Source organism: Lottia gigantea (assembly GCF_000327385.1).
Source record: "Lottia gigantea unplaced genomic scaffold LOTGIsca_49, whole genome shotgun sequence".
NCBI classification, from domain to species: Eukaryota; Metazoa; Mollusca; class Gastropoda; family Lottiidae; genus Lottia; species Lottia gigantea.
The window spans coordinates 210,953-227,883 of NW_008709687.1; the positions used below are offsets into that span (position 1 = coordinate 210,953).

Genomic DNA, 16,931 nt, shown 5'->3' on the forward strand with positions numbered 1-16,931 from the left:
CAACCAAAACTGATTTAGTTATGTTTAATTGTCAGGGCGCGAAACAACAATACATAAGTATTGGCAACCACCCTCTTCTCGTATCATAGCCTACAAAGTTATTTGGATAATGTTAACCACAGTTCATATAGGCCTATGTATTGACATGCCAGCCGTTAGCCTAACCACATGAATCTGCCATTTCTGGTAGGGTAGGAGACATGGTTTTGTGCGCATCCCATTATTTCTACCCCAAATATCGTCGTTCTTGGTCAAATCAAGCTTGTGGCTTGATTAATAATTGGTGTTTCTTTTAATTAATTCATGTATATACATAATCTTAGGTTTGAAGACACGCTTCATATAGTGTTCTGGTGAAAACAAAATTTTCTTAGGGGGATCTGCCCCCCTCCCCCCTGACACCCCTCTAGCTATGGGCCCGCGTATATCACGTTCGAGGAACGTGTAAGCAAGATTTATCGCGCTATGGGAAACCTAGAAATATGAGACTTTGTCCTGACATTTAGGAAACTTATAGGAGTACCAGGGTTAGTTCTTTCTATCGTAAAGGACCTAATGGACGATACAAAACAACAAGATAATATAGATTATAAAGTTTAATACTGGACGGAAATTATTAATGATATATTAATGAAAGATTCAATGATGTTGATTCGTCAGACTTTTTTCGCCAGTAAATTCACAACCCTCAGCCCACTCTTTGCCTGGAAAATACAAACAATAGGAATTATAAATCATCTTCTTATTCATAAATATTCCTAAGGATGACAACATAGGTTCTCGAAGATCCTGCCTAACAGCTGGTCCTTGATCAAACCATAGGATTTCGAGTCGAGGATCCTATCCTGCAGCTTGCCCTTGGTTAAACCTCTTTTAAGGATGAAAACATACGACTAGGAAACCAAAATGGTGTAAATAGAAGCTATAAGTGTTTCTGATACACATACAAAGACTAGAACTTCAGAATGGTGCAAATAGAAGCTTAAGTGTTCCTGATACACAAACGAAAGCTAGTTTAAGTGTCCTTAAACACTCATTAGAAGACCAATTAAATGGTGAAATTTTGAGACCAACCTGTTCACAAATAGCTTTATTATCACTGAACTCGTCGAGTATTTTCTGGAAGTATTTCTTAGCTAGAGGTAGATCTTCGACTCGAGCAGCTATTTCTCCTGTGATTAAAATAACATCCGGTTTGTCAGGGCATTTGGTAGCCAGTTTAATGGCGTACGGTAATGCTTCACTGTATTTTTCTTGTTCGTGTAAAACTTGCGTCAACTGCGTTAAAAAGGTCTGAAATATATAAAGTTAAAACATTTAAAGCTATGCCTAATAATTGCAAATAACTGCTCCTGCTCCTTGTTTTGTCAACACCCCCCCCCCCCCCAAACCCGCAAAAATCGCGTGCTTTTACCACTTGATGCCCTTAATTCAATTAGTCGAGGAGGCATGCGTTTCTGATTTGCTTTGTATTACAACTGATGAAAGTAAATTCCACCAGGAGCCAAATTTAAGGCACCTAAATAACTTCCAGACTACTGAAGCAAGGGGGTTACATTCCATCAACATCGAAAGTACCTATTCGAAAGTTCTACGGTCGGCATTATGGGATTTTTTAGACAAATGATAAATCTTTTTCTTCAGCGATTTCTCCCAGCATTTGTCTTTGACATTCAACTTTGATTTTGGTGAAGGTTTATTTTATATTATCCCGTTATTAACTTCCCAGGATATTACTCTTTAACCTTACCGTGTTTTCAGGGAATTTTTCCGAAGCATGTTTACAAATTGTAAACACACCATCCGATTTGCCTTGCTTCTGGCACCAAACCATCGTCGTTTCGTATAACCCTTCTTTTAGATTACTGTTATCATAAACTTGGTCCAATCTTTTTATCAATTCTGAATATTTTTCATTGGGTATTAAATCCGTCTCGGTCGAGTATCTGAACAACGGAAAACTACCCGGGAATCTGCAAGTAAACAAGAGAATAGTGATCGTCCAGGATAGAGCTGACTCCGTAAATAAAGAAACCAACATAAGTCTATTATAATGGTCCTATTCTTGTCTTTGTGGTCATCTTGGATAATCGAGGATGGCTGCTTGACTCATTTTATGCAATGGCGTTCCATGAAACATTACGCGATGGGTCGAGTAACATTGCGAGTAACGAGAAACTAATTCCTTACTAGAATTTAAAAAAAAATTGAAATGAGGGTAGCACAAAGTCTTCTCCCCACCACTTGCTTCTCCGTCCCCTACCCTGTACTTCACTGATCCCATACCCCTCTTTGCCATACTTCTCCGCCCCATCTCGTAAAAACGCCACTGATCCCGTGTAACTTCACAAAGTGCTACGCCCCGAAGTATAGCAAAACAATAACTTACAGTTTAAAGCCCTCGTCGATCGAGAACTTGTGTAGAGTTTTATCATCAACTTCAACATGTTTACTGATCATATTGAGATGTTTAAAATTACTGTCTTGTTTTTGGTTGGAGTTGAGGATTAACATAGTAACGTCCAAAGCTTTCTGGTAATTTTCAGATTGAATCAATTCCTCCACTATTAATGTATATAAAGGAACGAAGCAATCGTCTACACATTTCTTCTTGACCAGTGTTTTGTCTGAAATATTAGATCGTTGATTCGATTCTACTCGTGATCATATGCACAATGTCTTATACCTTGACTGCAATAGCCACCTTTCTTGTATCATGGAATATCAATATATTTAGCCAATTATGGCCATAGATAGAGAGACTGCTATTATTCGGTAGCGTACAATCCAATTAAATCACCCCATTTACAAACATCCGTAATACAAGAACGTTGGCTATGTCAGTCAAGGTATAAGACGCAGTTTGAAATAGCTTGACATTGTGAAGATGGCTCGTGCTCAGATACCGCACTAGGGAAGCAATGAAATCAATGGATGATCATTGATTATATTTAACAAAATCTTATCTCATGTTACCGACAAGAGTTTCGCAGATTATACATTAAAAAATAATGTCTATAAACTCACGTAAAGAGTCGAAGAGTTGAAAGGCTTCTTGTTTTTTATTTTGTTTAAGTTGTGAAAGACATAACTTTTCTTTTGTTTTAAAACTAGTTGTACTCTTTTTTCCTTCTTCACATTTCTAAAAAAAAAAAATCATAAAACACAACGTTTCGACTTTGAGTTGCTTTTCATTTTACGAAACCCCTACATTATATCTTCAACACACCCGAAACCAATAATTGATTTCTGCCGTGCTTCAGGTAGGTGAATCTGTATTAGGGACTGAGGTGATAGATTTATGTTGAAATTGAGTTGTCGGATTGTTTCGAAGTTCTTTCTGAATTCCTTTTGGGGTAAATTCGAAATACATGTTTTCTTTCTTCGGATTAATTGCTCCAGAATATGTAAAATTTTTGACAGTATGAAATAAATATCACGACGACCATACCTGTAAGATTTCAAGAGTTTCCATGAAAAGTCTTTCAGCATCTTTGAAATTGCCAGAATTAAGACATAAAGTACCATGATTTAAAATGGTATGAGCTACATTGGGATGGTAGTAACCTAGAGCCCTTTCTGCTATCGCTCGTGATCTGAAATAAGAATAACATTTTGGTATTTTAACAGAATCTAATTTCTGATGTTGCTTAAATATTACTTCACGTTAATGATGTCTTATGTTTCGATAAACGACCTAGCTCTAGGATTAGATCCAGAGTTAGGTGATGTCTAGTGTTTTACACCAGTGAACCACTCTCTAGAATGTATCCTAGAAGAAGGTGATGTCTGTTGTTTCTGTAAACAGACAATAGTACAACAGTGAACCACTCTCTAGAACGTAACCTAGAAGTAGGTGATGTCTGGTGTTTCTATAAACAGACAATAGTACAACAGTGAACCACTCTCTAGAACGTAACCTAGAAGAAGGTGATGTCTGTTGTTTCTGTAAACAGACAATAGTACAACAGTGAACCACTCTCTAGAACGTAACCTAGAAGAAGGTGATGTCTGTTGTTTCTGTAAACAGACAATAGTACAACAGTGAACCACTCTCTAGAATGTAACCTAGAAGAAGGTGATGTCTGTTGTTTCTGTAAACAGACAATAGTACAACAGTGGACCACTCTCTAGAATATAACCCATGGTAATGTGATTTCAGATGACTCTAAACTTACTTTATATACATCTTCTCTGATTCCTCCTGTCGACCTAGGTTTCTATAACAAACAGCTATATTACCAGTCATTACTCCGATAGCTGGGGGGAGGTGGCCAAAATACTCTTCTTCATAGATCTGAAACGAGACGAATTGATTATCAGGAAATGGCGTTTCTACGAAAGGCGCGGATTGGTTTAAGGGAGTCCATATTCCTCGCCCTTAGAACTAAAGAACCAAAGGAACGCCTCTGATCAGGAATTTCTAATTGGATGGTTGATGTAAAAATTGACATGACCCTGGGCTAGCTACGGGCCTGCCTTGCAGTCTCATTCAATAAATATAAAAATCAACAGACATGTAACAGAGGGGGTACCATAAGCGAAAGTTTTTGTAAATGAATACTGCGCATACCTGTAAAGATTGTAAACAATATTTCAAAGCTTGTTCAAACGATTGTCTATCCATCAGGATGACGCCGATATTGTGAAGACTATCAGCAACTTCCAGGCGGTTTCCACTCTGCTGGTGGATGTTTAAAGCTTTGTTGAAGTTCTGTAATGCCTGAAATACATGATGATAAACGTTTAAAATAGGAAATGAATGGAGTTTTACGCCCTACTTTAAACCAAATGGACGACGGGCAACGCCATGCAGTGTGTAATGAGGGAAATTTTGCCAGGAAGCAGCATTAGCCTACTGTTTTGTATCTCGTTAATGAAACCTTACTTTTGTCTTCGGAGGCGAGGCTCTTTACTTTGACGTTTTAACACTGGTTTATCACGTGATTATATTTCTATTTATAGATTTATGGAGTACTATACATACATTTTAATGTTTTTTGGAATCTTAAATCATTAAAGCAACCATACCTCCTGTTTCTGTCCTAGTTTAGTATTGAGTAGAGCTAAGCTATGATACGCTGTTCCTAGAGACTTTAAATCTTCAACTTTAACCCCTTTAACTTGCTCATCAACGATCCTGAAACAAAATTAACAATATTCTAAAGATGTGTCACAGTGGTGAATCCCTTTATTTTTGGTAGACATTTGAGCTGATAATGTCTTGCTGTCCAAAAATGCTGTCTTAGTTACCCAAATAAAGCACAAGAATTTTATACATCTCAATCAGACGAGTTATGCCCCTTAGGATCATGATTTATTCGTGTAGGTTGGTGTATTAACACCGGGACATCATTGCGCAGGTGGCACTCTTGTGGGTTCTTTGACCAACAAACCAAAGTTTTTATATGTGTCTTTTTAATATGCTCTACCATATAATTGTTTTCAATGACTTTACCAGTTCCAACCGATTTTGATTTTGATTCAGATAATTTAATGGAGCTATTCCTACCTCTTTCTTTCCTCCAGGACGTCTGTTTGAAGAACCTGGGCTTCCTCCAACCTACCAGTATTAATATACAGAATGGCCAGTTTCTGTTTCACATCGTCCATCATCTTCGTCTTTCTTTCAGTATCAATATCAAGATCTTTCATTTTCTACGAAACACAAAAATAGCGGATAATGCACATTGTTCTGTTTGACGATTCAACTTAGTAGTGTGGTTATATTCAGAATTTTGGTAGGCTAGAACTCAACATTTTTGTTATCGGCTTAAATTGTTGTTGAAAGGAGGTTGTTTATACAGAAATAAATTATTAGGGTTGAGACTTAGTCATGATAAGCGACAGGTACAAAGAATATCTAAGATCTTACTAGAAACTGAAGACGTTTATCTAAAATAGTTTGGAGTCCAGTGTTGAAATGACCAACTTCCATAACATAGGTCAGTGCATCTAGATAGGACAGGATCTGGAATAAAAACAAGGTGATTAGGAAAAAGGGATACAAAGAGTTCCAGTGGGTGATCTGTCACAGCTTAAATTAACCATTGCTAAAATGGCCCTGATTCAGATATTTATGTTAGAGGGATCGTAAAGAGGTTTTCTAAATGTTTTATGTGTATCCGGTATGATCAGTTTGCACCGTTTCAATTTTCAGTCAGACGTCCGTGGTTCGTGTAATTCCACTTTTATAACATAGCTAACGCCGAGGGGTTTAGTTGTTGTTAGTTTTGCTATCACTGTCCCTGATACACAAAAAAAAAAGTTTAGAAAACCTCTTTACAATCCCTTTAAAGTTATCATAAATTGTCCATACATGAAGTATTTAATTAAACTTACCCCTAATTCTGGTGGTGAGGTCAAATTTTTCTGTTTCTTTAGTTCTGAATATTTCTGTTCTGTAGCCTTGATATATAACTGAGATATTTCGTCGCCATGGTAACCAATCCATTTCCAATATTCCAATAAATCGTACTCTCTTTCTCTGTTTAAAATATTGATCAATATTGTCAATCAAAAACAAAATCAATTGACGGAAAAGTATCACGATATTTTACAGATAACATCACACATAGACATCTTTTACGAAGCATATAACATTCAGTCAATTGGGACAAACAAAATTCGAATTGGGGCTCTAAGGTTTAGTATTCATATTACGCTATTCATATTGACCGATCACTTTATACAAGTTTGACTGTACTTACAAAAATAATCGACCAAAAGTAACCATATTAGTCAGCGTTTTCACCAAACCCTTTTTATCATTAGCTAATTTATATAACTCTGGTAGTTCGTCTGCTGGTCTTTTAGTCAGAGGATCTATCACATTCATAGTTAGCGTATATTGCTGAAAATAGAAATAGCCTAGTTTATCCGCACGATTCCTTTCCCAATAAGATAGTGCAAATATAAATTTTTATATAGCACATGTATGTTCTCCCCTAAAGGCCTCGTGTAATGCCAAAAAACTCGCAGGGGCCCGGGAAGCTGACGCTGCCACTGCTTGTTTCTGGATTCATGTTTTTTCTCATAGGGCAAAAGGCCCCATTCAAAAATGGAACTGAAATATACTTTGATTTCGGTATATCCAACAAGTCTATAGTTTGAGGTACTGATTACTTGATCATCTAATATTGTTAGAATTTCTGTATTAAAGTTAGATACTCACCCCTACTAAACCTTCAAAATATTTGATTAATTTCTGTAAATACATATTTCTGAAAGTAAAATTATTCACTGCAGTATCGACAAAAGATAAGAGAAATATTAGAACAAAACATTCACTCAAACATGCTTTGAATACTATCGTATCTTAGTCTCGGAAAATTTGACATTATATTCAATACCCAATGCAAGGCAATGTTCTCAAAAATCTGGAAGTGTCTTTATGCATTGATAAAAAAAACTAGCCTTATTTGGGTAATTTTTTAAGTAAAAATTACATTGCAAAGGTTTATTGCTAAAACGTAATTGAATTCGTTATGGGGGAAATTTCAATGTATGTATATATAATATTTACCTTGTTTTGGGATCTTTCAGATATCGATCAGTTACAGCTTCTAATAATTCCGACACTTCTAATCTACAAAATGATAAATGAAGATTATTTGGACGTAGAATAATGATACAATGGACGGACAAACTACTGCTGTACTATCAATGTAGGCTTGCTGTGCTGTCATGCCATTTTGACAGGTATATGTATATGAATGGGGCAGGGTTTTTCACCTTCACACAATTTCACGATACTTTGTAACAGCTTTATTCCACCGACCTTACCTAGCCCCAATTTTCTTACTAGCCTATAGTTAATGGACCTACCTCAACAGTCCGCCATTTTCCACCAAGAATTTATTGAGAGAGAAATACAGTGGTGACCAGACGTGAGACGTTATATTCAAGATGGCGATCAATTCTGTTTCTGATAAACCTTGATTACTCAGACAAATACAACACAAAACCTACAAATAAAATACAAAGTACATATTACCTACAAATATAATACAAAACCTACAAATATAATACAAAATTAATACAAATATAATACAAAAAAGCTACAGATATATAACACAAAACCCATGAATATAAAGTAAAACCTAAGAGTATAATACAAAACCTACAAATATATCACACAAAACCGAAGAATATACAACACAAAATCTACAAATATGACACAAAACCTAAAACATCATCATGTTTGCTCTGAAACATTTCTAACCAAAACTTTATAGTTTTCTCCAATGCTTACCTTTTCTACTAAATTACCATGTTTTTTATTTCCACCAAATTCTTCTTCCAATCTGATCAATAATTGCTGGAACAATTCTTTGGCACTGAAAAAACCCCGAGAGTTTTGAAAATAAAAAAAGTACTCCAAGCCCTCTCTATAAAGTATTAAGTTATTTTGTAACCTATTTGTTTACGTTTTGATTAAAAGTATCATTGCTTGATAAAAAAAAAACCCAGCGTATCATTATCGAAACGTTGTTATCTATTTATTAAAGTAATTGTTATCCATATACACGTAATTGAGCCCTGTCATTTATTCCACAAGATCTGGAATAATGATGACGCTCATCTATAATACCAACCTTTTAGCTTTTATAAGAGAATCAATCTTTGCATCCAGTTTTCTAAATTCACCGAACATTCGAAGTTCAGTGAGAAGCGTTCGTAGAAATATCGGAATTTGGGTCTGCGGACAGGAAACTATCTTTTCTAGTTGACTGTCTTTTAACTCTTTTCCATGTTTCTTCAATGTTTGCTAAAATCATAAAATTTCATATTTAAGAGTATATCAAAAAAAATATTGCCAGAGAAAAATAGCCAAGGACCACGCAGTTATCTTCACTTTGCTCTGTTTAATGTCTAATTTTTCTCCAATTGATTAATCATAAGCAATGTCATCTATATGACACCCCTTAACCTTGTATTGGACTCGTTTTCACATGCATACTTTCTATCAATATGAATCTGTATATGAATGATTGGATGAGTTCATTACTAAAAAAGGGGAGTTTTCGTTGTTTTTGCCAGACAATTGATAACGAATCAGATCGAACTACTAGGAAACAGCCATCCTTACCACACAGATCTCTTGCCTGTGTTTTTTGTCCAAAGGTTTCAATTCCAAAACGTCATATTGTCGAACGTCTCTCAGTTCATGGATGACGTCATCAGATTCTGTGGTACACGACACAATAACTGTGGTGTTGCTAGGGAAGACATGTGGTAACCAATATAAGCACTGAAAGGATAGAGAAATGGAACGATTTGTTAAAACTAAAAAACTTTAGCATACGTGTTTAACGTTTTTAAAGGGACAGATTCGCCTTCGCCAAACGGGAAGCTAATCAGTAATAGGCCTAGTGTTCATAGCTTACAGTCGAGCCTTTAAATCCATGCGAATTATGTTGGCTTACGTTTAAAAGTTAAAAATAAGACTTGAACAAGAGACTTGAGACTCTGCCATATGCTATATAGAAAAGACATCTATAGAAACAGGAAACGAAAGTCCTAAATTGAGATATTTTTGAAGGAATTGGTAAGACTGAAGACTATTTGAATATATTCAAGACCCAAATTAACCCCTGAAAATGATGAATCTGTCTCTTCAATATACCGAAATATTCGTCACCTCCATAAATTTTCAAAAGCTGCACCTGTTTAATTTTAGAATCTCAAAGAATCACAAAGTTACCTTAGCTGTTTTTGACGAAAGTTCAACATGATCTAAACCATCCAGGACTAAGACAATTCGCTTCTTGGAACTCAGTTCTTCTATTTTAGCTGAACATTTTCTCACCACGTCCTTGATATCGTCTGATTCCTTTTTATGATTGAGTAGGTCCTGGAGTGATCTAACATTCTCTGTTTTACTCGGATCTAGAGCGTGTACTAGTTCTAAATACAGCCTATTCAGCAAGGCGGAAACAGCTGCAATATGAACGTCAGTTTCGTTAGAAATGAAATGAAATGAAGTTTTACGCCCTCCGTATCTGCAATTGAGCTCATGAAGATGGGCAGCTCAGTGCAGTGTGTAATGAGAAAGTTTTTTATTAAAGGGGCATTTAATCTTTTTCGATTTTTAAACTGTCTAGGGTTCTTAAACGGTCATGTTCCTCTAGCAATGGTACGGGGATTATTCAAATCTAGCTGTTGCTTGCACAATCCCATATTCTCGTCAAAGAGGCTAATAACCACCCTTTGCAGACCATACGTCACCATTCAATTTATCCATTATAGAGTCTCGTAATGAGGATTTTCATCGTTTCGTTGCTAAAGGAATATGGGCATCGGTTTATCGTTTGATCAACGAGGTAGAGGTCCGGTACGGAGCTTGTTTCTTCTACTGAATCTATAATCCCAAACTATAATTATGCTGATACTTACTGCTACCGTCCTCCCCACAGCCAATAAAATGGTAAATATAAGCAACTTTCTTTGTATTAGATGATTTCAGTTGAGATAACCAATAACATAACAGAGATGATTTGCCACTTCCACTGGGACCAGTTATTAATAGTGGACTGTGGCTTCCTGAAATCAGACGAAAATGGAAACACTAAAAAGGGTCGAGAAAAGGGTCCACAACATTCGAGTAAAACGTCATCAACAGTCGAGTAAAACGTCATCAACAGTTTAGCAAAACGTCATTAACAGTTGAGTCAAACATCATCGAAAGTCGACTTAAAAATCATGACGTTTTGCGCCATTATTGATGACGTTCTTCTCTACTATGGATGGCGTTTTACTCATTCCTTACGATGACGTTTCACTCGATGTCATCCACAGATCAGTAAAAAACCAGAAAGATGCATAATCTTACCAGTCAATCTGTGTTCAAGACTCTGAACTATTCGACCATCGCTGATGTAGGAGGAGCTATGATGAGCTATAAAAGCATCGTGTTGCTCTAGTTTCTGCTCTCGAGCTGATAATTTCTCTGTTTGTACCAAGAGTTCTGTTTCTAGATATTTCTTTACTACTTCAAATATCTTTTCTATACCCTAGAAGAGAAAGTGACCGGCTTCATAATCTGTATACTCTGTATATCGATATGTTTAGTCATGCTTTGAAATATTATAATCAGTATCCAAACACTAGCGCTCTGTAACAGCTTTACGGAAACTGCTGGAGATTGCCGAATGCTCTGTACCTCGCTAGCTGCACTTTTAAAATGTTGTTTTTTTTTTTTTTAAAAAAAGGCCTTACCTCGGCTGGAGTTTTGTAATCATCAAAAACAGCAAGACACTGAAAAATATATCAAAACATATTTAGATTTTTATCGCTGCCATCAACAAAAATAATCCTGAAACAGAGCAAGGTCTGGACGTACTGCCCCTGCGCTACCAACAGATGAACAACGCCACATCACCCCCCACGATTAAAAAAAAACCCATGAAACTGACCTTGTCTTTACTTCCAATAACTTTGGTTTTTATTTTTTCTAAATCTGCAGCAGCTTCGGGACTCTCGCTGATATAATTTGTAGCAACTTTGCTTTCTTTGGCTTTAATTAATGCTTTCTTTTGAATATCGTCATAACTCTGAATTAAAAAATGATGTCGAATGTATAGGTAAGTAGATTTCAGAACACTATAAAGTTGATAAGTCACAATTTGTAATCAGGTGTATCTTAAGGGTAAGCATGTCGTGACCTCCCAGCAACTCCTGCCACAGCCATGCTGGTCTTAAGAGCTAAAAGGGATTATAAAGAGGTTTTTCTAAACTTTTTATGTTTATCGGGGACAGTGATAACATTGACATGCTCTATTTCTAATTAAAGCCAGACGTCTGTGGCGTAGCCATCGACAAGGTCTTTGGGTATGATTAGCAGATTTTAGATTTATCTAAAACTACATAAACATCAAACGTCTGAAAATTGGAGTGGTGCCGCAACCTTTTTACAACCCATTCAAAAAGTATGGCATAGTTACCTTATCTCTAAAAGCGAAACAAGCAGGAAGGTCTCCTGGTTTGTTCAGATGACCATGGAGATATTCTATAGCTGTAACACTGGCATTACGATGATGTTTTATCCAGGGATATCTGTCACTAGCATTGTTAATATTCCTCTGTAGATCCTTATCATTCTCTCCGTGCCAACCATATCTCTACAATATCATTATAATCTCTGTATAGAATCCTGAACAGAAGACCTGTCCGAACATCAACAAAAACAAGTCCAAAACGGGCCGATATAACCAACCAGATAGACAGGAAATGAATTTAATAATCACCCTGGATCATTCAAGATGACAAAACCAATGAGGTAGACAGGAAAATAGTCCAATAGTTATCCCGAATCATTCAAGATGACAAATGCAACGAGGTAGACATGAAATTAGTCCAATAGCTATCTTGGGTGATTCAAGATGACAAATGCAATGAGCTAGAAATTGAAAGAATCCAAAATCCAATATCCACCCTGGATCAACGGATCTCATTGGCCATACTGGGTCATTCAAGATGTCCAATTGAAGTAAATTACAGGAAAAGATAACAAGTTTTACCTGGGCATAAATTCCAATAAATATATCAGTTCTATCAATTTCTCGAAGACAGATGTTAACAGTCTGAGCTTTTTCTGTTGATTCTTCAGTTATACCCCACCTCATATCTACTATTACCAGACCCACACCATGAGACCGGCACAGATAATCTAACTGTGGAACATATTTACTCATCCATTCCTTCCGCTCTGGTTCCATTCCACGAAACGGTGATGATAAAAATATCCGACATGTTTTAGGATCTTTAAGTTGGTATTTTGTCATTTCTGAAATGATATTTCAAAGGGATATATTAGTCTAGAAATTAACTGGTGGTTGAAATAAAAGTTTATCAGGTGTTGAATTAAATATTTAGACGAATATACAGATAGCTGACATTGAGCTCTATCAACTTGTAAAGTAAATATTAAGACATCTATACAGAGAGCTGAAATACAGCTCTATAAAGTATATATTTAGATGATTATACAGATAGCTGAAATTGAGCTCTATCAGCTGGTAAAGTAAATATTTAGATGACTATACAGAAAGCTGAAATCTAGCTCTATCATCTGGTAAAGTAAATATTTAGACATCTATACAGATAGCTGAAATCTAGCTCTATCAGCTGGTAAAGTAAATATTTAGACATCTATACAGAGAGCTGAAATTTAGCTCTATCAGCTGGTAAAGTAAATATTAAGATGACTATACAGATAGCTGAAATTGAGCTCTATCAACTGGTAAAGTAAATATTTAGATGACTATACAGATAGCTGAAATTGAGCTCTATCAGCTGGTAAAGTAAATATTTAGATGACTATACAGATAGCTGAAATTGAGCTCTCCGAGCTGCAAACCGAATTTTTCACTTGCTGATTACTTTAATTTTTATTTTTTCATTCTCTGTATCCTTTTTCAGTATAAATCTTAATACAAAGTGTCACGTCGATTTCTGAATATTGTGGCTTCTTATTGACAAAAGCATATCTGTGGCTATTAATTGATAAGCCTTTCGGTTATAAAATCATCATCAGGACATCTAGTCTGAAAATTGAGTTACTATGGAATTTAATCTTTATACAATCAAATAAAGCGAATTAGCTGATTGAAAGGAACGCCAATCTAATTTGTCATATTATTGTTTGTAACACCAATTACTTGCTGTCGTTAGGATTCAGATTACCTGCGCTCATTTTTTTTTTTTATTTTCCTTTTTAATTTTTTTATTTATTTTTTTTTTATTAATCTAATTCTAACTTCTTGAAGATTTGACTATGCAAAGATATCCCCCTCCCCCCCCCCCCCCCCCGACACATAAATATAGTTTCCAATGAATATTAAAGGCAAATTATTTCAAATGAATAATCACTTTTTGATTTGCTGTCGTTAGGTTTTAGGGTTTTCAGTGTTTTAATAAAACAAGACCGTAGAACAATCCCAGATTATTTAGATATTTTTAAAAATAAATAATGAAAATTGACAAAAAAAACCTTTTCAAGTTTAGTTGTTCATTTGCCTTACGATTATGGAATACAATCACATTGAATTTGCACCTATTGTATTGCTGTCCAAGGACAACTCTAATTGTAATGTTATTGATCACATACTAGACCTATCTATATTATACCATTGTAATCGATACCAGTAGCTTTTCAAGGACGACCTGTATTATCATTGATTAAACATGTATATTAATGTTCTATAAAACAGCAGAATAACATTTGAGACACATGAAACACGAACATTAAAAAGATCTCAGTCAGTGACCAGCCATTATCTCTACTTGCTAAAGTGTACTATAATAATATTTACTATTAGTCTTCAGTCTTCAGTGACAACTTAAATATTTTTATGACCTACAGTATACTGAATTCACTATACTATTCAAAGTTCGAGGACAATGTTGAAGATGATCCTTTGCTCTGAAGAGGGGGGAGGGGTCCATATGTGCCCTCATTTTTACTTGAGTGCATTCTGTTCTCTGATCTTTACCATTAACGAACGAAAATAAATTCCCTTGATTAATGAAATAAAAACCACATTTACCTGGACAGTTTAATATACACAGTATTTCCTTATACAGTTAAATAAATCCGTTATGAAATCGATTTTGACCACAAAATGTGCAGTATTCAAAAGCACCGTGTAAAATTCCTTGATATTCTTAGAACAGCATGTAATATTCCGGTATTTCCACGACACAAATAATATCACCTGTTATTCCGTTAATACAAACCAGTTCTCGAGAACGATTGAACACAAATGGGTATATATTGAAAATAATGCACCGTAACGGTTAATAACGGTTAATATCAGAGATTCACAAGTCAGTATTATAGAGAAGATTAACGAAATAACTCAATATATAATATCAATAAAGATTATCGCGAGCTATAAATAGATCGTCTTAATACATATTATAATAATCCGATAGTGTCTGAACACTGAACACAATAGATAATTGATTTAGGTAGTCAAGGTCAAATTTAATTAGCAAATTAACATTATTAGTTTTTTACCTATTTTACTAATTTACTCAATCTACGATCTGTATTAAGCAACAATGGCTTCCAGATCGCCTCGATCTCGAAAAGGAAACTTCGTCCGTATCATTAGCCCCACAAAGCTGCCCCTATGCAGTTCCTCAGACGTGTTGTACAGTTGTGATATCTTCCCTGATTGGAACTCCCATTGAAAATAAGGTTTTTTGGAGCACCTACCACTTTAAGTATTTTGTGTACCTTCATCTGAACAAAAAATATCTGAGACGAGTAATGCTAGGGTCCAAGACAAAGGATGAAAAGGCAAATGATGGGCCATAAAGGAATAAAATGGATACAGTTTATATAACTTAAAATTGTCTTTAAGTTTTTGACCATACCATGTTTCGTCTTTTTTAAAATTGTAATGTTTTTTTTTATCTTGATCTATTTGAAGAAGAGAAGTGAGTCGGATTATCTCACAATATCCGAGTAAAACATTTATATTGTATTGATTGTGAAATATCGATATATCACAACTCGCCACGACATCGATTTGACCTTCAGTTACACCCTGATCTCGTATAAATGCGATAAATACACATGTGATGTCACCTGTAATACGATAAATACACCTGTAACGTCATAATTCGAGGAGCACTGTAACGTTATCTGTCGTGTATTGTGGTACCACATTTCATTATGAAATACTTACCCACTTATAGTTGATATACTTCCACACGTGAAAATTTCATTAGCTGTTACCAATATATTGCCAGTATGTTGTGATTTTGAGTTTCGTTTTTGCGATATACTCTTCGTCATCTGTCATGTAATACAATAATACACTTGTGACGTCATCTGTCGTGTTATACCATAACTACACGTGTGACGTCATCTGTCTTGTATAATGATATAAATACACGTGTTACGTCATCTGTCGGGCATTATGATAAATACACGTTTGACGTCATCTGTGAGTTTCGTTCGCATGTGTACTTCAATTGGGAGAGTACATTTCATCCTTAGTGCAAAGAGTATGTGTGGCGAAATTCCGAGGTAGGAGGCAGTGGCTCAACTACCACAGGGACGGGTTGAACCAAATGAGTGGTGAACTTAATATGTTTTAAAAACGATTCCCTAGGAAGGGACCCCAACCCACTGTAGTCCACGGGCCCCGACTCATCAGGTTGAGCCTCTGACAGGAAGTAGCGAGTTAAGATCATCCCGTTTGGTGTTACCTCAAAAAATAGACATGTTCACGTTAAATATATAATATAATATAAGAACGAATATCATAGTCAATAAACTATTTATATACAATATGTAAATGATATTAAATGAACTCAGGGCCGTAATTACAGGGGAACAACAAAAAAATTCTGACAACTGACCAATTCCATTACTGCAACTAAACATACACCATTGTCCCTCTGGAAATATTACTTGTCCCTCCCTTCTATCGCATCTTCAGCAGCAGTAGCAAAAGTATGCAAAAACCTTTTCGTAGAAAGGAGTTGCTTGTACCAATATATTATCATCAAGAGTTTTGTGGGTGTGTTCAGATTCACAAAACAAAATGCAAAATAGTTATGTGTAAGCGAGTTTATTGGCCTGTTTAAAAATCACGCCAAATACGAGGTGATCCTGCTCAAGTGAAACACACTAGAGGTGTGTAATAGGTTCAGTAGTGTTTAAGAGACGTCTCTCCATTCCACAGTTGGAACACTGGATCTGATCAAGCAAGACGATGCTCTGATTGGCTGAGGGTGTAGTTATCGACCAATCAAATTGACCGAAACAAAATATACGTGATCCAGATCTGAAAACACTACTCATCGTTTTCGTGTTGCACCATTTCGTTCAATTAAAGCTACTCCAAGCTGTTCGTCATCTTTATGGTCTTTCTCGTCTTCCTCGGATACATATAACAATTTTTGAGTGGTAA

The 16,931-nt window shown here is 35.7% G+C and overlaps 1 protein-coding gene across 1 annotated transcript; it reads right to left on the minus strand.

Annotated features, from left to right (window-relative positions):
* Positions 1-584: 584 nt before the first annotated feature.
* Positions 585-15,808, minus strand: LOTGIDRAFT_234276 (hypothetical protein; the record flags this gene model as incomplete). The annotated part of the gene is made up of 28 exons (XM_009061536.1): positions 585-704; positions 1,075-1,293; positions 1,751-1,973; positions 2,390-2,627; positions 3,028-3,142; positions 3,452-3,596; positions 4,179-4,297; positions 4,574-4,723; positions 5,032-5,140; positions 5,513-5,658; positions 5,876-5,971; positions 6,343-6,487; positions 6,711-6,853; positions 7,175-7,223; positions 7,526-7,588; positions 7,828-7,967; positions 8,255-8,339; positions 8,598-8,770; positions 9,092-9,253; positions 9,707-9,942; positions 10,399-10,545; positions 10,835-11,015; positions 11,221-11,259; positions 11,418-11,555; positions 11,946-12,122; positions 12,522-12,787; positions 15,545-15,618; positions 15,699-15,808. The coding sequence occupies 28 exons, from the start codon at positions 15,806-15,808 to the stop codon at positions 657-659; spliced, it is 3,936 nt and encodes a 1,311-aa protein (XP_009059784.1). The 3' UTR covers positions 585-656.
* Positions 15,809-16,931: the final 1,123 nt, after the last annotated feature.